Source organism: Cervus canadensis, chromosome 1 (assembly GCF_019320065.1).
Source record: "Cervus canadensis isolate Bull #8, Minnesota chromosome 1, ASM1932006v1, whole genome shotgun sequence".
Lineage (NCBI taxonomy): Eukaryota > Metazoa > Chordata > Mammalia > Artiodactyla > Cervidae > Cervus > Cervus canadensis.
In genome coordinates this window covers 49,979,123-50,006,541 of record NC_057386.1, presented here as the reverse complement: position 1 = coordinate 50,006,541, position 27,419 = coordinate 49,979,123, and the positions used below count along the sequence as shown (strand labels likewise).

General features: G+C 38.0%; 2 protein-coding genes across 6 annotated transcripts in view; both read right to left on the bottom strand.

Moving 5' to 3' along the window:
• The window catches only part of TRIM37 (tripartite motif containing 37), a 168,592-nt gene extending 165,090 nt beyond the window's left edge, over positions 1-3,502 (bottom strand). For all 4 annotated transcript variants that reach the window (XR_006272129.1, XM_043482864.1, XM_043482857.1 and 1 more), the window contains exons 1-2: positions 2,916-3,502; positions 1,078-1,179 (exon numbers count right to left, since the gene is read on the bottom strand). Coding sequence is in view for 3 of the 4 variants with exons in the window: in XM_043482864.1 (XP_043338799.1) it covers positions 1,078-1,179; positions 2,916-2,936 (123 nt within the window). In the remaining variant the exon portion in view is untranslated. The remainder of the gene's footprint in view (positions 1-1,077; positions 1,180-2,915) is intronic.
• Positions 3,503-7,331: 3,829 nt separating this feature from the next.
• Positions 7,332-27,419, bottom strand: part of SKA2 (spindle and kinetochore associated complex subunit 2) — a 32,529-nt gene continuing 12,441 nt past the window's right edge. For both annotated transcript variants that reach the window (XM_043482838.1, XM_043482848.1), the window contains exons 2-4: positions 20,993-21,079; positions 13,450-13,626; positions 7,332-8,610 (exon numbers count right to left, since the gene is read on the bottom strand). In XM_043482838.1, coding sequence (XP_043338773.1) covers positions 8,542-8,610; positions 13,450-13,626; positions 20,993-21,079 — 333 coding nt within the window. In that variant the 3' untranslated portion in view covers positions 7,332-8,541. The remainder of the gene's footprint in view (positions 8,611-13,449; positions 13,627-20,992; positions 21,080-27,419) is intronic.

Sequence of the window (27,419 nt, the reverse complement as noted above, 5' to 3'; positions counted from 1 at the left end):
TTTAATGCCACAACCATCTTGTGGCACAGATCTTGTTATCCACATTCTATTGTTCGAGAAAACAATGCAAAGATCAAGTCTCTCAGTTTATGAGTGGGAGAAGCAGCATGGTCTGTAACCTAGGCCTTCTGCACATGTAGTGTAGTGCCAAAGAACACAGGCTCTAGAGCCAGACTGCCTGGGTTCAAATTCAGCTCTATCATTTGCTAACTGTGTGACTGGAAGCAAATGATTTCAGTGTTTCAGATATTACTCTTTGACTAAGGGATATTTATCTTCCTCAGGCAGGAACAGGGAACCACAGAGAACGTTTGAGATTTAGAGTATGTTACATGACTTTGACTTTCTCAATAAAGGAAATTATCTACTAAGAGTAATGTGGGCAGGGGAGTTTTCAGCTATGGCCTGCAAATGTGCACTGAATTCCTACATACAACCAAAATAAGCTCTTCTTTACATCTTAGGCTTTCTCATAATTTTGTTGTGGGGTTCACCGACATTTAATTTTTAAAGCCATCAGATTATATTCACCTTTAAGGTCTCTTTTAACTATAAGATTATATGACTTTATTCTTTGCCTTTGAACCCATTACTAGCTTTTTCTCTATCTTACCCATCAAACAAGTATAAACTCTCCCTCTTGAGTCTCACAGCACTTTGTAAGTGCCTCTTTATGACACTACACATTCCTCAATATAAACACAAGGTCCATTCTCTTAATTAGATTTAAACTCCTGCAGGGAAAGCGCTTCCATCACTTATCTTGGCATCCTCAACTCCAAATACAATGCAGGTAAGCACTTCATAAGTACTTGTTAAGTGTGCAATGATTTAATAATGTAAATATACTAAAGTTACACTGGGCTTTGGTTTCCAGACATTTCAAGGCAGATATCACTTGATTATTCATCTCCACAGAGCTTAACAATATACGTTGACAACCTCCCTATTAATGAACATTAAGACATTTTTAAAAGGGCATGAAATATCAAATTTTAAGAAGATATAAAAAATGGTTAATTTTTACAATATACCCTATATATGCTAAATGCATGTAAAAAGAGGTACATAACTTACCCTAATACAGCTGAAACAACAAAGCTTGGAGCAATGAGGACACAAGCGGGCGTCCCGCAATTTCTCCATACAAATGAAACATCGGAAAACCTCAGCAATGCTCTGAAAATAATAAAAAGATGTTAAAGTTCACCAGATTCGGCTACTGAATCAAGAGTATAAAGCATGTCTGCAATAATTCATTCAACATTTACATTTATTTTGGATTCACAACATCTCAGTTTCAACTATATTCCATATACTCTTGGATAGTCAAGGTCCAGGTACCTCAGATATCTCCTGAGGGAAAAAATGCCTCCATTTTTCTAAGCTTCACAATGATCCTAGTATAAGCAAAGAATATGGAATTCAGACATAGACTTCTGCACAAATATTCTCACTGAAACAATAATTATAACTGCAAGAATCTGGCTACAGCCCAAAGGTCAAAATATTAAATTACAGGAGTTAACATAGATTATAATAGCCACTAGAAAAATTTTTGAAGTTTATGATAAAAAAAAATCCTTATGATGTATAACAAAAAAAGGGCAAACTATATAACTGAATGAACATTATGAACTTGCAGCTTTTTCTGCAAATTCCCCAAGGGGAGTGGATTGTGTTTATAAATTTTTTTAAGTATAAAAAGATCCATTAATGGCAGCATATTTTGATCAAGAGGGAAACTATGTAATTCAGAATATAGAAATCTGAATTTCTGCCAAGATGTTCAAACCAACTAGCAATTTATTTGAGCCTGAAATTCTGCCTGTACTGAGAATTTTGGTGGCAGCTCTATGAAGGCTTTGGGAAAAAAAAAATTACATAAATAGAAGGAACAATATTATCTTTGCTAGTTTCAGATGAATCAATTTAGGAAGTATCTGGCAAGAAAACAGATATAATTAAATGTAGGTTATTACATATTGTAAGTTTATTTTTACAGTACTCACATTTATTTTTACTCCATTTCAGAGGAATTAAAACGCTTCTAAAAACCAAGGTAAGGTTACAAAACCTTTATAATACTTTTACAAGAGGAATTAAGGAGAAAATTAATCATGAGTCCTAACCATGACTCTGCAGGACCAGAATCCGTGAGATGCAGACGCTGGGAGGGTGGGGAGTTGGGACACAATACGACCATTGGACGAACTAGTTTCAAGTGGAGTACCCAACTAATATAGTTGTCCCTAATTAAGAATCAAGGATTTAGTATTTTAGTAATTGGAAGGTTCAAATTTTGACAATTATTAATATTATATAATTATATCCAATAAGCAATCTTTTTTTATGTTCCTAGCCTTAAAGTCAGTATCCCAAACATTTGAAAACATCGTTTACAAGACTCAGATAAAAAGAACAGGTTGCTCTAGAAAACTACAATCAAACAGGATAGTAAGTATATCCTCATTCAATCTGGGAAGGGCAGATGTCTACAGAATGTACCGCGGAGAAGGGAATGATTACCCATTCGGAGGGAGATTCGGATTCGCTCAGAAACTCGTGAGAACTGGCCGCGAGTCGCAAGGGCACGACCATGTAAAGAATTTGCAGTTTTGCGCTGAAAAGGCTGTAGTTTGCAAAAACCCCGTGGGGATGAGTACCAGTGCCAAGACATCCTGAAAACGCCCGGATACGCACCACCTGACTGCGGGAACCGTTCGAGCACAAGGCGCCCTCGAGGGCTGCAGAGCGAGCACAACGTCCCCCGCACTGGGTCAGCCCCTCCACAGCAGCAGCAGTGGGGCGGGGGTGCCCCACGAGAGGATGGACTAGGACGGGGCGCCCCGAATACAGAACGCTCAGCGGGTGACGAGGCAGACGAAGCCACCACCCTCCTCAAGCCCTCTCACCTCCACACTCTGTTCATCCATTGCCCCTTTCTCTCGGTGGGTCCCTCGGAGACCCGCGGAGCCCGTGATCTGACCGTTTAGGCGCCAGCCCGAGGTCGCCAGGTCAAACTGCCCCAGAGAACCGCCAGGCGCCCGCCTCAGGGGGCTCCGAGGGCCGTCACACCTGCGCTCCCCATAGCTTCACGCTCCGCGCCAGCTACCCCCACTTCGCCATTTTCATCCGGGCGCCAGCCCCTGGGCGCGGTGGGAGGGTGAGCGGTAGCCCGCAGCTCCTCTCCTCCCGGCTCAGCGGCTCGCCAGCGACCGCGAGGGAGCCTCGGCCCACGTGACGCAGGCGCGCGCGTATCGAACCGCTGCCGGAGTCCGGCGGCGCTGGTCTCCCGCGAAGAAGGTGCTGCAGGGAATTCGCAAACACTAACGGTAACCAGGGCAGCGGAAGGCGCGGCGTGAGGAAAGGCGCGGCGCGCGCGCACGCATGCGCGCAGGCCGCTGCGCCAAGGGAGCGGGCCAGAAGCCGGCGCCTAGTTCCCGCGGTGCGGGAGCGCACACGAGATTTGGCCGTTCGAGGCCGCCGGGTTGCGTGCTTTCGGTCTGAGTTAGCGCAGGCGGAGGAGAGCGCGGCGCTGGGCCGCGCCCCGCCCCGCTTGGGGAGGGGCGGGGCTTCACTCGTCTCAAAGTTCTGAGCGCCAAAGGCGGGAGCCACCTGGAGAGCTGGGGGAAAATGCAGACTCCGGAGCCACACCCCTAGGTATTCGGATTCTAGGGTGGGGCTCCACGAAATCAGCATGTTTCTGCTACGCTCGCTGATTGGGCTGCAGGTGGCTTGTGGCCCGCATTTTGCAAAACTGGTGTAGAGGACTCGTGGCTGGTGATTCCTGCTCGAGGAGCAAACGCAGATTCTGATTTTTAGGACTTCCGCCCCAACTACTGAAGCAGAGCTCCAGATCGTGAAGCCTGGAGCGGTCATTTCAGTGTCGGGAGTGGGCGGGTGGGACCTTGTATTGTGTCGCCGGCAGACTTCGCCATGCAACCACTGCCGCCTTGCATTGCTTGGGACTTAAGGTGAACTAGCGCCTTAAGACTGGAAAGTGCAAGGGTTTCACCTGTGTTCAACTTTCCTGTATTGGCGTCTCCTTTCTACAGTTTTCTAGGTAAAAAAATGTTTAAAGATTGCAGGAATTGAAGGTGTGAGACAAAGGATATACATAAAATCCTTCATTTGAACTAAAATGTCCCTTTCCAGTTTATTGCAAACTGTTACACTTAACCTAACTGAATGCACCTGAAGAGAATCAGCAATAATTTAGGAAGTTGTTAAATATCAAGGCATTTGGACTTTCTTGTTAAGTAGTGGGCATAACAATTTTTTTAATGGCAGGAGCCATGGACAAAGATATAATTTAGGAATAATTGTGCCTGAAAAATCCTTTCATCAAAAATTATTTATGGCCTTGGAACTACGTAGAGGTGATAGTTGCACATCTTTTATACTAAAATGCCTTCAATTGTACATTTTAATAATGGTTAATTTTTACCTCAAATTTTAAAAATGCTTTAATATTAAACAGCTTATTTAATTACTGGATCAAAATGGCTGGCTTCAAAATGAAATTGTTAATAAACTATATGTGCACCTGTGGGGGGAAAAAACTTGTAGGACACAGTACTATATTACTTGGGATTCAGAGTAATGAGAAGGGGTCTTTGCAACCCTGTAGAGCAGAAAGCAAAAAAGACAAATTACAGTCTATGATAAATATTAAAATAGGTTCTTATACTAATAGATGTATCTGAACAAGAGCCCCAAACTGTTTAAGATTAATTGTAATAGTTCACAATAGTGGAAAATTAGAAAACCTGAACAACTAATGAGGGGTCATTGCTTGTCACCAAAGTCAGATACTGGCTAACTTAAGCAAGAAGAAAACTTAGTTGGGAGGATGCTCAGCTACCCTGTGTGGTTGGGAAACCTGTGGTCAGCTCTATTAGAATTCCTTAAGGGCATACCTTGCCATCCTCCTCTTTTACCCCTTTCTCCATCTCCTAATTTGTCTATTGTAGTGTGCATGCTCAGTCAAGTCTGACTTTTTGTGACCCCCATGGATTGTAGTTTACCAGACTCCTGTCTATGGAATTTTCCAGGCAAGAGTACTGGAATGGGTTGCCATTTCCTCCTCCAGGGAATTTTCCCAACTCAGGGATGGAACCCAAGTCCCCATTGTCTCCTACACTGCAAGCGGATTCTTTACCGGGGCCAGCTTAAATGCCTATCAGTGAGCAACTGGTGAAAAAAAATTGTGGTAAATTCATATATACAGCTGCTCAAAAGAACAGCAGATGTGTGACATGAAGATATATTTAAAATGAAAAAAAAAAAAGACAAGTGCAGCTACAGTACAATGTAAGCTGTCAGCCTGTTTTTGTTTAAAAATGATTTTTGATTTGTATATATATTATAGAAACATCTGAAAAAGTTGGAATTGCTTGGGAGAATAGGCATACTTATATTTTAATTTCTTAAAGTTGTATTTAAAATACAACCTAATACTTAGGACATAAAAAGACTAATAGTCACGTGTGTGCTGTTCTTAGTTGCTCAGTCATGTCCTACTCTTTGTGATCCCATGGACTATAGCCCACCAGGCTCCTCTGTCCATGGGGATTCTCCGGGCAAGAATACTGGAGTGGGTAGCCATTCCCTTCTCCAGGGGATCTTCCCAACCCAGGGATCTAACCCAGGTCTCACACACTGCGGGCGAAAACTTTCCTGTCTGAGCCACCAAGGAAGCCCTAAGAGAATAATCACACAAGAGAAAACAGTCATCCAGATGAGAAATAAAAATGGCCTAAACTAGATTGAAGAGTGAAGGTAAAATGAAAGTTGTATACAATAAACATTTCAAAAGTTATAGATTTGATTAACTAAGAATATAAAGAAATGGATGCAAACCTTAATTCCAGCTAACAGAATAGTGGCTATTACAAAATAAAATCAGTTAAGTATTCTGGACACATTCAATTTGAATATTCAGGTCAAGGTTTTTATTAGAAATTTGGATCTAGGACTTCTTGGTGGCTCAGACAGTAAAGAATCCGCCTGCAATGCAGGAGACCCAGGTTTGATCCTTAGGTCAGGAAGATCCCCTGGAGAAGGGAATGGCTACCCACTCCAGTATTCTTGCCTGGAGAATTCCATGGACAGAGGAGCCTGGCTGACTACAGTCCATGGGGTTGCAAAGAGTCAAACACGACTGAGCAACTAACACTTTTTTACTCCTAGTGGAATAACTTATACTTGGAAATCATTCCCCAAAGAGGCAATAAATGAACCCTGGGAAATAAATGAATATATAAAGTGCAGAGAGAACAATTTTAAAAGCGATGAGGGAAAGAACCAACATTTTAAGGTAACTTGTGAAGGAACTCAGAGGAAAAACATCATTTTTTTTTCCCTGATTGAAAGCAAAACACTTTAACTCCAGTAACTTGTTAAGACCACTTTGTGATACCACCATTTTTCAATCCCACCAATCAATATCACATCCCAGAGTCATATCATGACAGGAACTTCCTCAATATTACTTCCCTGAGAACTGAAGAAGAGTAGTATATGTTACTAAAGTGCGACTTATTTGTAATTTAAAAGTTAGGGTAGTTTCTGTTCTCCAAATATTCAGAATAGAAATTTCAACTGAAGCTACTCTTCCAACCCTGTTTGTCAGCTATTATAAGTTTGTTAATAACAGAAAAAATTCTTATTTACATAAAAGTATAATCCCATAACCTGCAAACTAATATTTGATTCATTTCTCCTGGTCTTTCAGTATCTTGTTTTTATTACATATGTGGAAATATTTATTGAATTACCAAATATCAAACCTTAATACTTCACCGTCTCATTGTCCTTCCAGTCATCCTGACACACACAGGTTAAGTGGTTTGCTCAGGCGTGTACAGCTAGAATTTAAAACCTGCTTTACATCTCCAGTATCTGCTTCTCCAATATCTGCTTCTCCTCTCAACTTTTTAGCATAGCTTCAGCGTTTCCCAGAACATTAACAGTGATAATTTATTGGTAACTCGACCTCCTAGTGCATACCATCATTTACTTATTTACTTGCCATTTAAAAAAAAATAAAATAGGGACACCGGTGCACACACACACCCATACACATACACACAAAACTGGTAAACAGCAGTTGCAACAATCCTCTCATTTCCATTTCTTAGCTTTCACATACAGTAGTTCCGCTACACATGAACAAGTTCCATTCTAAGAGTGCGTTCCTTAAGTCCAGCTTCTTTGTTAAATCCAACAAAGTTAGCCTAGGTGGCCAGCTAACAGTCAGCTATATAGTACTGTACTGTGATAGGTTTATGATAGTTTTCACACAAATAATACATATGAAACAAACACAAAGAAATAAAACATTTTTAATCTGAAAGTACAGTATGTTGAAAAGCACAGTAGTACAGGACAACAGGGGCTGGCATCGAGTGAACAGGCAAGAAGAGTTACTGACTGGAGAGGGAGGGGAGGAGGGAGATGGTAGAGCTGAAGGGTCATCAGCAACAGGAGACAGAAGGCAAGCTGCGATTTCACACCTGCAGTTGAGGGCACAGGGTCTGGTTCCTTGCTGGTCAATTCTGTCTGCCTTCTTGAAGAACAATCCAATAATGTCTGAGTGGGAGCTCTTTTTTTCTCATCATAGATGCCACGGTAGCACTGAATTACATTCTGAATGGCCGCTGCAACCTTCATGTACCATCCTACACTCGGGTCCTGTGCCTCAAAACCTAACAGTGCCTCCTCAAACAGAGCTAACTTATGTGACTGGAGGGGAAAACACACGTTTACGTCTTCGAACGTTCACAACTTGAAGGTTCATATATAGAGATTTACAATAGAATGAACTGAACAAGTACAGTAATAGAGACTAGAAGAGAACAAAGGCATATTTCAGGTTCCTGAAATATGACAGGGGCAATCTGAAACAGCATTAGAAAGCAGAGCTCATGCTCAACGTTGGCAGGCGGAAGGAACAGGACAAAAATAAAAGTGAAGCTGTCACAGAAAAGCCAGCTTTCTACTAAGTTAGGTATTGTGGGAGACTGTCAAGTCACATGTTAGCAGTCTCACCAGTAATGTGACCCACATCTGCGTTCAGAATTTTCAACAATAAAATTATTTACATATGTATAATATAGTACAAATATTTTTCTAACCTTTAATTTCCCAAGCATGTTCATTCACATCTGACTGACTGATAGTACATAATATTCTTTTGCAATAGGTCAGTCAGGACATCTGTGTTATCCCACTTACACAAAAACAGATACGAAATGGTGTTGGGACTTCCTTGCCTGAAATTACTAAGCATGTGTGCATATATTTAAAAAATCTCTTTATTTCCATTCTGCCCCTTTGGCTGAACTTTATTAATACAATATCTGCCCTTCTCTTGTATCCCCCCTCCTGTGGAAGGCATCACTATCCAGTGATCCAAGCCAAATCTCCTTTGTCATCTCCCGACCAATAGTCATCAATGTTAACAAGACATTTTCCTAAATTTCTGGGATTGATTTCTTCCCCATTAGAGTTCCTTTTTGCAAGTCCATTTCTTCCTCAGAAGTCTGACATGTGAGCTCTTAATTGCTCTGCCGCAGTTTTCTCTTCTTCAGTCAGTGGTAACAGCTAGAAAACAAATGACAAAATCTTTATTTCAGAAAAGCTTAAAAGAAAAAGGTCCTATCATATAACACAGGGAACTATATTCAGTATCCTGTAGTAAATCATGGAAAAGAATATGAAAAAAAAGAATATATATAGACGTATAACTGAATCACTTTGCTGCACGGCAAAAATTAACACATTGTAAATCAACTATACCTCAATAAGATAAATTTTTTAAAAGCTAAATAAAATCTTTAAAGGTGTTAAACTAATTTTTGCTTTGTAACACCTATAAATGTTTTCACAAGTTCACAGGAGGTATGTAATGACTAATTTGTAAAGGCAAGGAAAAAATACATATTAGCTAAGTACATACAAGTTACTTTGATATTTGAGTTTCCAAGGAACTCGCAATTAAACTGAAGAAACAAGACAAAGAAATCAAACAATTTAAGGACTGTAACAGAACCAAAGAAGTCACATCTGAACACCATATTCTAAAAGTATTTTGAAAAAGAAGTGTGAAAAGAAATAGTCTGAAAGTTTCTTCAGAAGTAGAGACTTGGATTAAATTTTGAAGGATAATTAAGATGCTTTTATCTGCAAGTAACAAAGACACATATGAAAATGGATAAATAAAATGCATTATCACTGCACAATAAATACATAGAAAGGGCAGGATACAGAGCTGGTTTATGAAAGAGCTCAACAATGTAAGGACTCAAGTTTCGTCAATCTAACAGCTCTGATATCCTTTATTCTCAGGCTGACAGCAAAGTGGCCCCAGGTATCACAGCTACACACAATGTTTAGAACCAGTAAACCTTTTTCTTCCCAGGGGTCTCTCAGCAGTGAGGAAACTCTTCCTAATTTCCTATTTCCAGACTCCCCCTCCTCACATATCATTTGGGTTACAAACCCATTCATGACCCAAAGTTAGTTAAAGGAAAATCCGTTCCCCTTGCCAATCAGGCACATCCTGAAACTAAGGATAGCGCCACTTTTACCTCAGGCATGAGTCTGTGAGGAACGGCACACATCTCAAGAGAGTCAGTAATGTCTTACACAGGAAGGGAGGACATGCTGAGAAAACAACCAGCAAACCAAATCCACAAAAGTGGGTCAGAGCAGCAAAACCAAAGGGGAGAGGAGAAGCCGAAGGGAAGTTGAAAAGGGCCTTCACAGAGCGCCAACAAGTAGGCTAGCTGAAAAAAAGAGTTAATGAGGAAATAACAGGAGGTAGGACCTCAAGAATCACTCACATGGCTACAAATCTGCCTAACTATATAGGTCATCTCTAGAGAGACTGTCAAATCGGGAACACCTCATACCCACAGAATCAGAATCTCAGCGCAACACTGTCCAATAGACCTTTCTGTGATCCTGGAAATATTCTGTATCTGCATTGATGAAGGAGTGTATTAATTTTATTTAATTACTTTTAATTTTAATTCATTAATATATAGCCACATGTGGCTATTGGAGACCCCACCTGGTTTGGCTCCTCAAGCCAAACATTTGCCCAAAATGTTCACATGGATAAAACAAAAACATTTACTGCAACTCAAATAGTGATAGAATTTCCCTCTTCTATCTGAAAAACAGGAAATGATATTATTCTGGCAAGACTTTGTTCTCCATGATTCCATGTTTCTCTTTGTGATCTCTGAAATTCAAGAGATTTCAGACCATCTGTTTAATAAAACTTCAAAGAGTTTTTCCAGGAATTAACTATTCTAAAATGCGTAGAAATTTTTCTTCTTTAGTACAAATGTTTCAGAGCTTTGATGGAATAACATACATTCTATCTTTAATGCCTTTTTAACTTTCTATTTATTGCTATATTTTTGTTTGGTGGGGGGGACTGTTTTGCTATTTTCTATTTGGAACAAATTTGGTCCTTTTTTCTTTGGACAGTCACCTTTACAACTAACTATATTTAAACGTTAGTGTCTTAATGGCAACTAAAAAGATCAGGAAATTAATCTGTATTCCCTACCATCCACCTCCTTTTCTGTTCTCATCTCCCTATTTATTATTATCAATTCAAGTTTTTTGAGTATTATCAATTTAAATATATATTTTCTATCCTTCCAAATGAAAAACCACTCACCTTGATAAAAATCATAGCAAGATAATAACAGAACAGTTTTACTTTCTGTTTGTATTCTGTTGTTTATAAACAATGGATCATTTGCTCTAAGTAGACAATCCCTTTCTTGTTCTTCATGTTCCCCAAATAATTGTAAAAGCCTTTTCGGTTCTAGGAATTTTCAGAATCCTCAGCTGAAAATCCTTTGGTTTTCTTATCTAGTCTCACAGTTCTGACCCTATGTCTAATATACCTCTTTTATACATGAAATTCCTTTACATGTTCTTTAAACTCTGGGCTCATAGAACTATTTGAGCCATATAATTATGGTTTATAACTCTTTATAGATGCCATTCCCTTTTCTTCCACATTTCAATCATAAAAATTTTCTCTGAACTTTCCACTATTAATACTATCTCATTTTTAAACTAGTAGGCACAAGACCAACCATATCCAACATTTCCCAGCTTGGCTACAGTTGATTCTAAAACATGACCTCCTTTACCTTTAGCCATTTCTCCTCTTTTTTTTTTTTTATGTGGATCATTTTTTTTAAGTCTTTATTGAATTTGTAACAGTATTGTTTCTGTTTTATGTTTTGGTTTTTTGGCTGAGAGGCCAAGAGGCACGTGAGATCTTAACTCCGTGACCAAGAACTGAACCTCCAGCCCCTGTACTGGAAGTGAAGGGTCTTAACCACTGGACTGCCAGGAAGTCTCCATTTCTCCTTTTTGTCATTATCTGATCCAAAATGAAAAAGTTCCCTTAGCTTTCAACCTTTGATATAATTATTGCTCATTTCAGGTAACAGAAGGACTGATGTTGAAGCTGAAACTCCAATACTTTGGCCACCTGATGCGAAGAGCTGACTCCCTGGAAAAGGAGAAAAGATTGAGGACAGGAGGAGAAGGGGATGCTGAGAAAGACTGAGGACAGGAGGAGAAGGGGACGACAGAGGATGAGATGATTGGATGGCATCACTAACTCAATGGACATGGGTTTGGGTGACTCCGGGAGTTGGTGATGGACAGGGATGCCTGGCGTGCTGCCATTCATGGGGTCGCAAAGAGTCAGACATGACTGAGCTGAACTAAACTCAGATAACTAAATGAAAGCCTTCACAGATATTCAAGTGATTTGACATCCCTGGCTCAGAGGGTAAAGAATCTGCCTGCAATGCAGGAGACACTGGTTTGATTCCTGGGTTGGGAAAATCCCCTGGAGAAGGAAATGGGAACCCACTCCAGTTCTTACCTGAAGAATTCCATGGACAGAGGAGCCTGGCAGGCTATCATCCATGGGGTTGCAAAGAGTTGGACACGACTGAGTGACTAATATACATCAATATCATTACTACTTTTCTGTACCACTTTTTTTAATCTCAGAAATATGCCATCTATTTATTGTAACCAATGAAAACAATTTTTAGTAAGTATTCAAAAAATCACTTTTCTCTTTGTTCAGTCACCCTCATTTACCATGCTTCAATTAATTCATGGATTTCTATACATACATGTTGATGTGTACATTCAGAACTACACTTAATCTCTCTTCAAGATTTGTTTCCTGGGAACAAATTTATGGACTTCTATTGTCAAGTTCTGATCACATACAATGAAGAACATGTGACTTGGTTTTATTTATAAAAGGTTATCACATACATACTTCCTTTTTGCATTTTATTAATTAGCAGGTGATAAAACACCACCCATACTGTTTAAATGCCTACTCTCTATTCCCTCTGTGCCCCTTTACACTGCCTTCCCCTCTTGCACTATTCATTTCTCTATAACAGATACATTTATGACCTCATTTTATGATTTTAACCAGGCACTGTTCTCTTTTCTTCCATTGGTAATACAAAGAACTCTTGACCTAATCAACCTTTGAGAGTTACTCCTGCTACAAGCCCATAATTCAAGTATCTTAAGCCATAAATTAGTTCAGACTTGGCAAATAAATACCACGTATACTGCCCCTATCAACACAGCAGATAACTTTTTGGCCATGCCCAGACACAGCTCCTTAAACAGCATTCTAAGCAGTTACCACCAGTTAACTGACTGGAGTAAGCACCAGAAATTAAAACCTATTGGACATCTTTTGTCCAGATAATTCAATTCAACTCTGATTTCATCTGCATTAGGCTATCTTTTCTTTCAAAAGCCCCCAACTTTGCTTAACAGTAAATGAAAATGCTGCCAATCTCTTCAATTGGCTGTTCAAGATCTTAGTGCCTAGGTTAGCAGCTCATATTCTTTTTCCTACTCCAACATATCTGTAGAGTTCTACACATCAGTGACAGAGGATCACAATTAGAAAGATTCTTATACTAGATGAGAAGAGGTTGGAGAATGAAAGACCAGGAATGAAGGTTAGGCCTACCCAAGCTAATCATCCCAACTGAAGAAAAGGAGAATGAAAAAACAGTCACTGGTGTAGATGCTTTCTAGATTTCTCAGTCTCATTAGTTCTTATAGGAAGCAGCAGAACTGGTAGATTTAATAAATGTTAGCAAGTTTTTTCTTCTGCTGTTGCTACATAATCCAAGAAAGCATGCCCCTTCACTAACCGTGTCAAGTCCACATGCTCATTTTAAAATAAAAGGAAATAAGAGATCTTATACTTCAGAGAATCAAGAAAATCTCATTCTTTATCAATAGTTCACACTGCTGAATTTAAAAATGAGAGTTATTGGGGATTTATCTTTCAATGAGAAATTCAGAATTAAAATTCTACAAATCTAGCCAATCAACAGAAAGCATTACCTCCAGGTCTGTTTCCTTCTGCAGTTCTTGTATCAAGGTCATAGTCTTATTGAAAGTAGCACAAATGCGGCTCTTAGTCTCTTTCTGCTCCACAGAAATTGGTTTAAAACGAACATGCAAAGTCTGATATCGAGACTTTATTGCTGACAATTCCTTTACAAGTGTAACTGGATTTTTCTACATTAGGAAAAAAATTAGTATATATTAAATCTGGAAAGGAAAAATAAAGCTGCTTTTAAGAATTAAAATACATACAACACATGCTACCATCCATTTAATAGAACACTATAAAAAACTATGCAACTATGTGACAGAGAATGGGAGGAGGGGAAGAAAGAGAAGTATAAGACCTAGATACTATTCTCAAGGAATTTAAAGCCTAGGTACAGAAATAACCCTTCTCACACACACAAAATAGCAATATTAAACAGCAAATAATGTTACATTAGATACATAATATTTGATGTACAGTTCATAATAATTACACAGTACTTCTAAGATACAATTCTAAATGTTATTCAGAAGGTGATTAAAGGAACTATTTTGATTTGCTCTTATAGAAAAGACAACTTGAAACCACTTATAAAATTCTTCAATACACTGTCATGGGGCTAAAGTATGTATGAGCACCAATTCAAGGCACACCTCACTATACAAAATGCATGCCAACTCAAGCAACTGTATTTATAAATTATATTAGTTTTTCAAACTTATTTTCAATGTAAATAACCACTATTCCATGAAAGACATTTCAACTGTGACAGTTCAAAAGTGACATTTCTGCCACTTAATAATTCTTCTCTTTCCTTCGTGGTTCTTTAGCAAACTCTCCAACTCTAGGTATTCCAAACTTTCTCCATTCCTACCAGCTCCCATCCACTCATTCTTGGCACAAGATCTCACCCCAACTACTTTACAGAAAACACCTGGGAGTTTCTATTCCTGCCTTTACCCCTGAAAATGAAAACATCTACTCTGATCCTTACTCAGCTCCTAACACTACTACTATTATTGTCTCCTCCCCATATCCTCCAGAACCTTAAAATTCCTATATTTCAATAACCTCTTCATATCTCCCTTTATGCAGACTTCAAATATACATAGATTGTCCCTACACTGAGGGGAAAATAACTCCTCTTGACTCTTGTTTCAAAACCAGTGTCATTTTTCTCACTCCATTTGCCACTAACCTTCTAGGTCCTATAATAATATACTTCCTCAGTTTAATAGCCCATAGACTGCAATCCTTTGCCAAATTATTGTAAACAATCAAAAAGTCAGACTTGTCCTATAAACTTTTTAAACATTTTATTTTCTCTTAGGGTACAGCCAATTAACAATGTTGTGATAATTTCAGGTGAAGAGTCATACATGACTGAAGGAATTCAGTCATACATACACATGCATCCATTCTCCCCTCAAATTCCCCCCACCCATCCAGGCTGACACATAACATTGAGCAGAGTTTCATGTGCTATACAGTAGGTCCTTGTTGGTTATCCATTTTAAACATAGCAGTGTGTACAAGTCCATTCCAAACTCCCTGACTATCCCTTCCGCCCGTCCTTCCCCTTGGCAACCATAAGTTTGTTCTCTGAGTCTGTGTATCTGTTTATGTTTTGTAAATAAGTTCACTTATATCATGTCTTTTTAGATTCCATATATAAGGGATGTCATCGGATATTTCTTCTCTGTCTGACTTACTTCCCTCAACACGACAATCTCTATGTCCATCCATGTTGCTGCAAATAGCATTATTTCATTCTTTTTGATAGCCGAGTAATATTCTATTGTATGTATGTACCATATCTTCTTTATCCATTCCTCTGTCCATGGGCATTTTGGTTGCTTCTGTCTTGACTATTGTAAACAATGCTGCAATGAACCCTGGGGTACATGTATCCTTTTGGATTATGTTTTTCTCTGGACATAACACCCAGCAGTGGGATTGCAGGGTCATATGGGAGATCTAGTCTTAGTTTATTAAGGAACCTCCATACTGTTCTCCATAGTGACTGTACCAATTCACATTCTCACCAGTAGTTAGGAGGGTTACCTTCTTTCCACACCCTATAACAATCAAAAAGTCAGACTTGCCTTATAATTTTGATATCCCTCTTTTTGCCTCTCCTTATTTCCTTCCTATTCTAATCTTCTTAAAATGAACTCTTGATTTCCACAGAACTATACTATCTTGATTGAAGGCAATGACAACCCACTCCAGTACTCTTGCCTGGAAAATCCCATGGATGGAGGAGCCTGGTAGGCTGCAGTCCATGGGGTCGCAAAGCGTCGGACACGACTGAGTGACTTCACTTTCACTTTTCACTTTCATGCATTGGAGAAGGGAATAGCAACCCACTCCAGTGTTCTTGCCTGGAGAATCCCAGGGACGGGGGAGCCTGGTGGGCTGCCGTCTATGGGGTCACACAGAGTCAGACACGACTGAAGCGACTTAGCAGCAGCAGCAGCATACCATCTTGATTATCGTCTCACTCTTCAAATATTTCCTTTGTGGACCCTACCTCATGGCTACAGGCAGAGGCTCAGTTCATGGCCCTCTACTCCTTTCTTCCTTGGAGATTTTTTGCTAAGCTTTTGAAGATGGAAATGATAAATAAAGATAATTCTAACACGAATGAATCAGAAAAAAAAACCTAATTTAAAGACTGTTAATTCTACAAATAGTGATCAAGACCTACAGCATGAGCAGTAGAAGTAGGAAAAGGACAGAAAAGAGATACTATTGAAGAAAAGTTAAGAAAACTTAGTAGTACGTTTGATAGGGGCAAAGAAATAAGATGACACCAAATGTGTAGTCTGGAAAATTGTGTATATGAGGTAACTAGAGTAGTAAAGTTCACAGAGACAGAAGGTAGAATGGTGGTTGCCAGGGGTTGGGAAGAGGGTGGAATGGGGAGTTATTATTTAATGGATGCAGTTTCTATTTGGAAAGGTGAAATCAAGTTCTGGAGATGGATGGTGGTGAATGCTGCACAAGATGTAAATGTACTAAAACCATGGAACTGCACACTTTAAAATGGAAAAAATGATGAATTTTATCTTATATATTTTATAATTTTATCTTACATATTTTAAAATTTTATCTTACGTATTTTACAACTTTTTTTAAAAAACCCAAAAAACTGAGAATGTATAATAGTACAAGTGCTTTGGAAGACAATGTAGTAGTTCCTCAAAATATTAAACATAGGGTTACCATGTGCCCAGGAATTCCACTCTTAGGTATATACCCAAGGGAAATGAAAGCAAACATCCATACAAAACCTTGTAAGGAATGTTTATAGGAATATGATCGTAAGAGCCAAAGGAAACAACCAAACTGACTATTAACTGATCAAATACATAAGAAAATGTGGTATGGCCATACAATGAAATATTATTCAGCAGTAAAAAGGAATGAAGTACTGATTCATGCTACAACCAGGATGAACCTTTAAAACATGCTAAGTGATATCCATAAAAGATGAAAACTCTAATTTGAAAAGATACATGCACCCCAATATTCATAGCAGCACTGTTTACAACAGTCAAGACATGGCAGCAACTTAAACATCCATAGGTAGATGCATCGATAAAGAAGATGTGGTATAAAAATGGAGAAAAGATAGTCTCTTCAGCAAGTGGTGTTGGGAAAGCTGGACAGCTGCGTGTAAATCAATGAACGTAAAACACTCCCTCACACCATACACAAAAATAAACTTAAAATGGCTTAAAGACTTAAACATAAGACACGACACCATAAAACTCCTAGAAGAGAATGGAGGCAAATCATTCTCTGACATAAATCGCACCACTGTTTCCTTAGGTCAGTCTCCCAAGGCAGTGGAAATAAAAGCAGAAATAAACAAATGGTACTTACTCAAACTTATTAGCTTTTGTACAGCAAAGGAAATCATAAACAAAACAAAAAGACAATCTATAGGATGGGAGAAAATATTTGCAAACAATGAGACCAACAAGGGCTTAATTATTGCCAAAATACATAAACAACTCATACAACTCAATATCAAACAAAAACCCAGTCAGAAAAATAGGCAGAAGACATAGACATTTCTGCAAAGAAGACATACAAATGGCCAAGAGGCACATGAAAAGATGCTCCATATCACTAATTATTAGAGAAATGTAAATCAAAACTACAAGGAGGTATCACCTCACACTGTTCAGAATGGCCATCATTAAAAATCCATAAATAAATGCTGGAGAGGATGTGGAGAGAAAAGACCCTCCTACACTGTTGGTAGGAATGTAAATTGGTGTAGCCACTATGGAGAACAGTATGGAAGTTCCTCAAAGAACTAAAAATAGAGTTACTATATAATCCAGCAATCCTACTCCTGGGCGTATATCTGGAGAAAACTCCAATTTGAAAAGATAAATGCACCCCAATATTCACTGATTATTTACAATAGCCAAGACATAAAAGCAACCTAAATGTCCATCCACAGATGAATGGATAAAGATGTGATATATGTATACAATGGACTACTATTCATCTATAAAAAAGAATGAAATAATGCCATCTGCAGCAACATGGATGGATCTATAGATTTTCACACTAAGTGAACTCAGAAAGAGAAACACAAATATCATACAATATCACTTACATGTGGAATCTTAAAGAAAAACAATACAAAATAAGTTATTTACAAAACAGAAACAGACTCACAGATGTGGACAAGCAATTTATGCTTACCAAAGGCGAAATGGGATGAGAGAAGAATAAACCGGGAATTTGGGATTAACAGATACATACTATTATGTATGTATTATGTATTCTACAGTACGTGAACCATGAACTTCCAGATGTTCAAGCTGGATTTAGAAAAGGCAGATATATCAGAGATCGAATTGCCAACATCCGTTGGATCATCAAAAGAGCAAGAGTTCCAGAAAAACATCTACTTCTGCTTTATTGACCATGCCAAAGCCTTTGGCTGTGTGGATCACAACAAACTGTGCAAAATTCTTACAGAGATGGGAATACCAGTCCACCTTACCTGCCTCGTGAGAAATTTGTATGCAGGTCAAGAAGCAAAGTTAAAACCAGACATGGAACAGACAGGTTCCAAATCAGGAAAGGAGTACTTCAAGGCTGTATATTGTCACCCTGCTTATTTAACTTATATGCAGGGTACATCATGAGAAATGCTGGGCTGGATGAAGCACAAGCTGGAATCAAGATTGCAGGCAGAAATATCAATAACCTCAGATATGCAGATGATACCACCCTTATGGCAGAAAGTGAAGAACTAAAGCGCCTCTTGATGAAAGTGAAAGAGGAGAGTGAAAAAGTTGGCGTAAAATTCAACATTCAAAAAACTAAGATCATGGCATCCGGTCCCATCACTTCATGGCAAATAGATGGGGAAACAATGGAAACAGTGAAAGACTTTATTTTCTTGGGCTCCAAAATCACTGCAGATGGTGACTGCAGCCACAAAATTAAAAGACGCTTGCTCCTTGGAAAAAAAGCGATGACCAACCTAGACAGCATATTAAAAAGCAGAGACATCACTTTGCTGTATGGACATGAGAGTTGGACTATAAAGAAAGCTGAACACCAAAGAATTGATGCTATTGAACTGTGGTGTTGGAGAAGACTCTTGAGAGTCCCTTGGACTGCAAGAGCAAACCAGTCAATCCTTAAGGAAATCAGTCCTGAATATTCACTGAAAGGATTGACTGATGCTGAAGCTGAAACTCCAGTACTCTGGCCACCTGATGCGAAGAACTGACTCACTGGATAAGACCCTGATGCTGGAAAAGATAGAAGGCAGGAGGAAGAAAAGGAGATGACAGAAGATGAGATGGTTGGATGGCATCACTGACTCTATGGACATGAGTTTGAGTTAGCTCCAGGAGCTGATGATGGACAGGGAAGCCTGGCATGCTGCAGTCCGTGGGGTCGCAAAGAGTCGGACACAACTGGGCGACTGAACTCACTGACTGACTATTATGTATAAAATAGATAAACAACAGGATCAACTGTATAGCACAGGGAACTATACTCGATATCTTGTAATAACCTATAATGGAAAAGAATTTGAAAAATATATATACACACAGACACATATTTTTGTGTGTATATATATGTGTGCATGTATAACTGAATCACTTTGCTCTCCACCTGAAAAACTGTAAATCAACTATGTTTCAATTTTTTAAAAAAATGCTAAACCAGATATAAAAGGCCACATATTGTGTGATTCCATTTATATGAAATGTTCAGAGAGCAAACCTGTAGAGTATAGAGACAGGAAGTAAATTAGTAGTTGCTGGAAGCTGGCCAGGGGAGGGGGAAGTGGTTGTTAATGGGGAGAAACAGCTAATGGGCATGGGTTTCTTTTTGAGGTTATGAAAATACTCAAATATTTACTGTGATGATGGCCATATAATATACTAAACTGCTAAAAATTACAATAAACTAAGCATACTAAAAACCACTAAATTATCTACTTTAAAAGAGTGAATTCTGTGGTATGTGAATTATAGCTCAATAAAGCTGTTTTTAAAAAAAAAAAGTTGTATTAGAATAAAACAACTGGAAATGTGATAAAAATGAGAGATAGAAGGTGGGAGAAAAGTGGAAGCCCCACACGAAATGTCTTCCAGATAGTACTTGAAATATACTGACTCAGATGAGTGCTTTGGCCAATTAATTGGGGTACCACTTGACAAGAATGGGTTGGTTTTCTTCAGTAAGAGAGAAAAGAGGAAAGGACAAAGTCAAGTCAGTTAAGGAGGTAGAATAGTTAAAACTATACTCCTATAGAATCCTGGCATTCCATTATTTCATGTAAGCAGTAAAAATTGAACATTCACAGTGCTTTCCCAATTTTATATAAAATCTTATTTTAATTTGAACTTTTACACAATTCCCCGGAAATTTTAATTGTATAATTTTTTTAAGAAACACTAGATCTTTCTTATCTGCTAGCATGTGCTATAGGAGAAAAAAAGAGTACCATAAAGTAATAAATTAATGTTTTACATGCTAAATTAATGTTAACAGACAAGGCTTAAAAATTGCTTTATCGCTATAGGCATGTGTACATGTTGTTATAACTTTATGACTTATAAACAGGATTTCTAATCAATCTAAATTTAGAATAACTATGTACATAATTTTATATAAAAGTCACAGTCCATGTAACAAATTTAATAGTGTATCATCATCTTCCTCAGAGAATATCATGACTGCTAGGATTTCTCCCCTCTTATTTAACCATTGCCCTAAAGGTATCTATATTCTTTCACAATTTCAGAGGCTTCCACAGTTGTTTACACATCTAGACTCAACAATTCCTGTTAACAGGTTAAAAAAAAAAAGAGGAGCCACAAATTTCCTTTACTATGGGTATAATCTCTCCAATATTCTGTGACCAAACTTCCAACACCAAAGGATTCTATGAATGTAATCCTTAATAATGTAACTGTTATACTCTACTATTAGAAATACATCAGAAAATCTTTTAATAAAATATTCTGTTAAAAATATATTTCTTTTGCAGATTACCTTGCCTGCTGAATCAGGATAATTAGTCTTGATTTCATATTCCAGCCTGTACTGAATGTAGTCCAGATCAGAGTCAGCTTTCTGGAACTAAAGATCAGCACAGATCATTAGTTCACAAACCACAAGACATTTCACAAAACATGATACTATAGCTATTCTTTCTTTTCTCTTTATATTTTTAATATTATATATACTAATTTTGAAAATAGGGAAATAGTAAAAACTAACAATGGCTTCAGGAATTACCTAAGGTTACCACCACACTCATCAATTAGGCAGTTCTTCTACCTCTGGAAGGATATGTGGTTTCAAGTTAAAGCACAGAACAAATTTATTTTTAGGGATACTCCGGTTGTTAACACAATCTACAACCCCATTAACCAAAGAACTATAAATATGTGTCACACAGGCCAAAACTAGAAGGCTTAAAGAGCCATAAATTATACAAGAAAAGCTACATACTCTATAATAATGGCACAGCAGGCCAAATAACCACAATTTATTTAACCTGGGTACTAGCGTGGAACCTCGATCTGCAGTAAACTTTTAAGGGAGAAAAAGGGGGAAAACTGCCATTGGCTGTAAAATACATGTGTGTTCATATGGAAAAGTTGGGAAGCATATACATCATTGTTAAAAGTGGTTTATCTCTGAATGTGACATAATCTACAAATTATTGTTAATTTGGGGGAATTCTACATCTTTTACAAGATCTTAAAGCATGTACTGCCTTGAATTTATCAGGGAAACAACCATGATCCTTTGAGTTTACTGTGAAAGGTAAAACGTGATTTCCTCAGGGAAGGTCTCCCATTCCTAGCCCACATCTGAGGAGGCTGCTTTGGGGAGACAGTTCAGACCTTTCTGTCAACTTAAGCTCTGGACTAAAGAGCTTGCTTCTTGAAAACTTCAAGATTGCTTCTTGAAAATGTGAAGCCTTAATGGGAAGGGTAAAATCAACAAAAAGTAGTTCTCAGATCTAATAAGAAGTGCTATACAGATATTTTTATTATACAAAAAGTAAACCAAGCATTCTACTTTGGAATGTAGAATAAGAAAAAAAGGTTCTCAGAAGTTAAAATGCTTCGAAAGTCAGAAGCTGTCATTATTGAACAAAGTTCAGAAAGAGAGAAACTAAATCTTCCATCACTAATAATTTCTCATCATTGGCCTAAATTTGGTCAGAAAACTTTTCAATTAATAACATTCTATTTTTATAACTAAAAACTTTTGGAGTAGAAATAGAAGAAAAAAAAAGTCAGTTTTCATTTTAAAAAATTTCCCAAGAATCAGTGTCTGATTTGCATCTCTAACATCAAGGAGTTGCTGAGTCAGAAAAACAAATGTATTAGTTCTTTGTCTAAAAAGTATTTAAAATGTTTTCCAAAAATGGAGGCATTTCATTTGTCTCATATGCTTGTTACATTAGCTGCCATGATTAAATCTATCAATAATTAAGACTTCTTTAAGCATACTAATGGGCTTCCCTGGTGGCTAAGATGGTAAAGCATCTGCCCGCAATGCGGGAGACCGGGGCTCGATCCCTGGGTGGGAAGATCCCCTGGAGAAGGAAATGGCAACCCACTCCAGTACTCTTGCCTGGAAAATTCCGTGGACAAAGGAGCTTGGTAGGCTACAGTCCATGGGGTCCCAAAGAGTCGGACACGACTGAGTGACTTCACTAAGTCACTAAGCATGTGGGTCTACACGTGGGTCCAAGCATACTAATAATTACTATATATGTATTAATATATGTATATATGTAAATAAAATCCTGTTGGTATAATTTCCCATGTTAAAATATGCTCAAGAATTAACTTTTCCTTTACATGTGGATGGAGAGTAGGGGCAGAGAGTGGGAGGAGGACAAATCAATTAAGCAAAGGCTCTAAGCACTGAAGACCTGATTTAATTACTAGAACAGACCACAATTCTGTAGCTTTATGTATAATTTGAGGTCTTATACAACATTCTAAAGCATAACTTTAAATAAAAGTTTTTAAAACTAGTATTTTAAACTAACCTAATAGTTACTACAAAATTCTTAAGATTATGGGATTTGTCACTCCAGGGCTACCTTAAAATAGAATCTCTATTCTAGAAGCCCTTAACCTGGTATTCTTAAACCTATATTTTTTCAACTTGACAGTTTAGCTCTGCTTACTTTTAACTGGCATAATCCCATAGTCCATTTTACAAAGTCTTCTCCTCAAGAGAGTGGTTTCAGCTATAGCTTCATATAATGCCTGGGGGTCCACAAGTTACTAAAAACCACCAAACAGTACATAAAAGAAGTGTTCCTTCTTTTAAGTAATTTATATTTTAATAAGATACAAAAGAGTATGCTTCCAATCAATGGCATGATGGAGCCAGCTAAATTTTTATAAATTCTTGTAAGCCAATTGTTAAACAGGAGCATCACCAAAAATTAAATTATTAAATGCACAATTAAATTATTGAAAACAAATATATACACAAACCCCACAATTGCCTAGTTTTACTATATTTTACTCATCTATGCTCTTGAGGCCTATCATATCTATAGAGTAGGAATATATCACATGCTACTACTGCAAGTCTTTCCAGCTCATTTTCTGTGACATCATGCTGGTAATCTGAAATCAGATAGGGTGGAAAAATACACGACAGGAAAATTGGCAAATGCTCAAATTCAGGACTTCCCACTTTCACACAACTGCTGCATTTGTATGTACATCACTGCTTCCAAAAAGTCTTTAAAAAATTTTTCCATTTCCCCTTTAAGTAACATGCCCATACTTCTATTTGGAAAATATTTCAGAGAACAAACAGAATTTTAAACAGATTTTTTTAAGTCAGGGGGTGCAGGGAATGGGGGTCATTGTTTACATATGCAGAGTTTGTTTAGCATTGATGAAGCTCTGGAGGTGGATGATGGCGATGGTTGCACAAAAATGAGAATGCACATAAGGCTGCTGAGTTCTATTTTGAGTCCACATTTTAAGTGGTTAAAATGGTAAATTTTATGTTATATGTATTTAACCACAATTTAAAAACTTTTGTTTTGGTTTTTGGTCGCGACTTATGGCATGTGGATGTGGGGTCTACCAGGGGTAGAACCAGTGCCCCCTGCAGTGGAAGCGTAGACCTTCACCACTGGACTGCCAGCTAAGTCCAAAACCTCTTTCTAAAATATAGGAAAAACAACGGTTTGAGAGTAGAATGTTACCCTCCTTGAAGAGCTGAAGGAATATTTTGTGGTAATACCTAGGAGAAGTATTTACTTATTAGCAAGTCAGTGGACTATGGCTTGTGAAGTGAAACTTGCTCAGTCGTGTCCGACTCTGTATAACCCATGGAATTCTCTAGGCCAGAATACTGGAGTGGGTAGCCCTTCCCTTCTCCAGGGGATCTTCCCAACCCAGGTATCAAACCCAGGTCTCCCGCATTGCGGGCAGATTCTTTACCAGCTGAGCCACAAGGGACGTCCAGGCTATAGATTAAGTGGGGACAAAAAAGGAAAAAGGATGTCAATGCAATGTTGAGAAACAGAAAAACAATGAAGACTCTCTCATCTGAATCCTTCATTTTATAAACGAAGCAAACAGTCTAAGTGACTTGCCTCTACTTCTATTTTCATTACTCTTGTTTTTATGTCGTTAGACCAAAGTTATCCATGACGTCAAAGCCAAAGAGAGTTACATAGATGGGGGCGGGGGGGATGTAAAGACGTTACCCAACATTAAATGGAAAGTTGGGGTTTTTTTGTTTTAAATCTGCACTTAGTCCATTAAAAAATTCTCTCTGAATACATCCTGCTAGTATGGTACTGAAAAAAAGAAAATAAGAGGACTGAGATACGTGGCAGAAATTCTAGCCCTGGTCTCACTAACAGTTATGTGGCCTCCAGTATCTTCTGTCCCTCTGAGTCTCTCCTATTAAATGAGAGAGTTGGAAATCTACTCCCTTCCAACAATAAAATTCTATTATTTCATTACACTACAATAAAACAAGGCTTAATTTATCAAAATGTTAAAAGTAAGAAAAGCGTTTCTTCTAATATATAAAAGTTTGACATTTGAGTTTCAGATTTTAATGTCTGTATTAAAAACTAGCTTCTACTATTTTATTCCTAAACGAAAACAACTGTTGCTTCAGTTTCAGCTACATTGTTTCTGCAACCTGCCCATTGTTCTTTCCAAACACCAAAACCCTATAAGCAATATTGCACTACTCAGAGCTATTTACACAGCAGAGACAATATCGATAGGGTTCTAGGATCTGGTAATAAACAGGAAAATTTTCAGTTACACCGTAGGAAATTTACTAACCAATTATGACAGCCTCCAAAACTCATTAGTGTCTGATTAATATAACAAAATGATATTGCTGAACTTCATTCACAACCCTCATCAGCTATAAATTAGCTTCTGGGAAGCCTTGAAAAACAGTGTAGTTGCTGTTTAATTAGTTTTAGCTATCTGTCTCATTTTTAGGCATATTAGAATATTTAAAATAAACATGAATTTTTTAAAGCCCAAGACATTCATATTTCATATTCACAGTTTTCCTCTAACTCAGTAATAAAAATAAATGGGAAAAGTTTTATATCAATCCCAAAAGTGGTAAATAAATATAGGCAATTTAGCTGGGAAAAGTCCATGGAAATCAATGTTAAAGCCCCAAAGACAACCAGATTACATCTTGACAATCAGATATCCTTGGAAACAGACTGTGGTTGTAGGGAAGAAACCATATGAATGAGAAAAAGAACAATTTAGGAAATAATTTAGAGTTTTAAAGAGCATGCCCCGTATTTCACAAGTATATAACATTCTGTAGTACTGGTTTTTATGTTCAGCTTAAGGCTTTAGATAAAAGGCACACTATATTACATACCACTAAAATAGCTGACAGCAGGATATAATTGCAGTACAGTTTAAAAAATATTTCCTCTTTACAAACAACCCACAGATTCCCACTGCCTCAATAATGCTCCCTTTCAGAAGGACCAGCTCCAAACACATCCTCTTGTGAGAAAGCCTGTCTCAACAGCATCAAAACACAGGAAAACGAAGGGTCTTGCCTATGATGAGAAGAGTTGATAGAGGAATGTTCTGGACTCAGTAGCTAAGCTTACAAATACATTTTCCTTAGACACATTTTAAGGGAGAATTAGGTATCTTAATACTCCTAGATCTAGGTTAGCTGTAGTATCAACCAAAGAATCTACTTAAAGCACAACTTTCCTTACATTCTCCTCTCTCCAATAGATTTAGAAAGACCTTTATCTACTTTAATTTTTGTTCTCATGGCTGAGGCTTCTCGTTTCATGTCTTATATTACAATCATATTACCATCATTTGTTTTCATGGTACTGTCCCCATTTGATTTCAAGTCTCTTGCTGGCAAGACCCTTGTCTTTCCACTTTTATATCCCGAGTTTTTAACATACAGACTAATGTTCAGTGACAAAAGGGAACAGATTAAAGTTCACTCACTTGAAAGAACAGCTTGGGATCAAACCACCCTCTAAAGCCTGTTTTAAGAGGAAATATTTCAAGCTCTTAACAAGCTGAGGGCCACTTCTAGTGTCTACACAATCACAATTGTTTTGTTGCATTTTTCTGCTAGAGAGCTATTATCCAGTCTCTTCCAGACAGAACAAACATATGTCTATGCTTGTCTGAAACAGAGAAGCAGCAATACGCACAGACATGTTGTTTCAGGTAAATAACAACATCAAAGCAGAAGAAAGTGTGAAGTTTCAGGCTATCAGATCCTAATCTGCAGGCTTTCATGGGACAATTATGAGGATAGTACACATAAGGCTGATTTTATCAGTTAAAGTAGTCTACTGAACTTTTTTTAAAGTTTTCAGGATCTTAGGTTATTTATGTTAACTGTGCTATGGATAGATACTATAGACTATAAGAAACAGATTTAGACTATACTAAATAGTCTAAATAGATACTTATACTTTAAACAGATACTTAGACTATAAGAAACAGATTTTCATAATATATAGAATGAACCTGGTTTAGAAAAAACAGTTAAAAATACACCTAACAACAGAATCTAGAATATACAACATAGTCTTTTTTTAAATCATTGTTTGGCTGTGGTGGGTCTTTCGTTGCTGTACGTGTGGGCTTTCCCTAGTTGAGGCAAGCAGGGACTACCCTTCCGTGCAGGGTGCTGGCTTCTCACTGCGGTGGCTTCTCTTGCGGCGGAGCACAGGCTCCTGGCACACAGGCTTCAGTAGTTGTAGCACGTGGGCTCAAGTTGTGGCACAAGGGCTTAGCTGCTCCTGGGCATGCGGAATCGTCCCAGACCAGGGATCAAACCGGAGTCCCCTGTGGATTCTTAACCACAGGATCACCAAGGAAGCCCCTACAACATAGTCTTAATAGTCATGGAATTGTCGGGTCTTTCTCTCTTTTTGCAA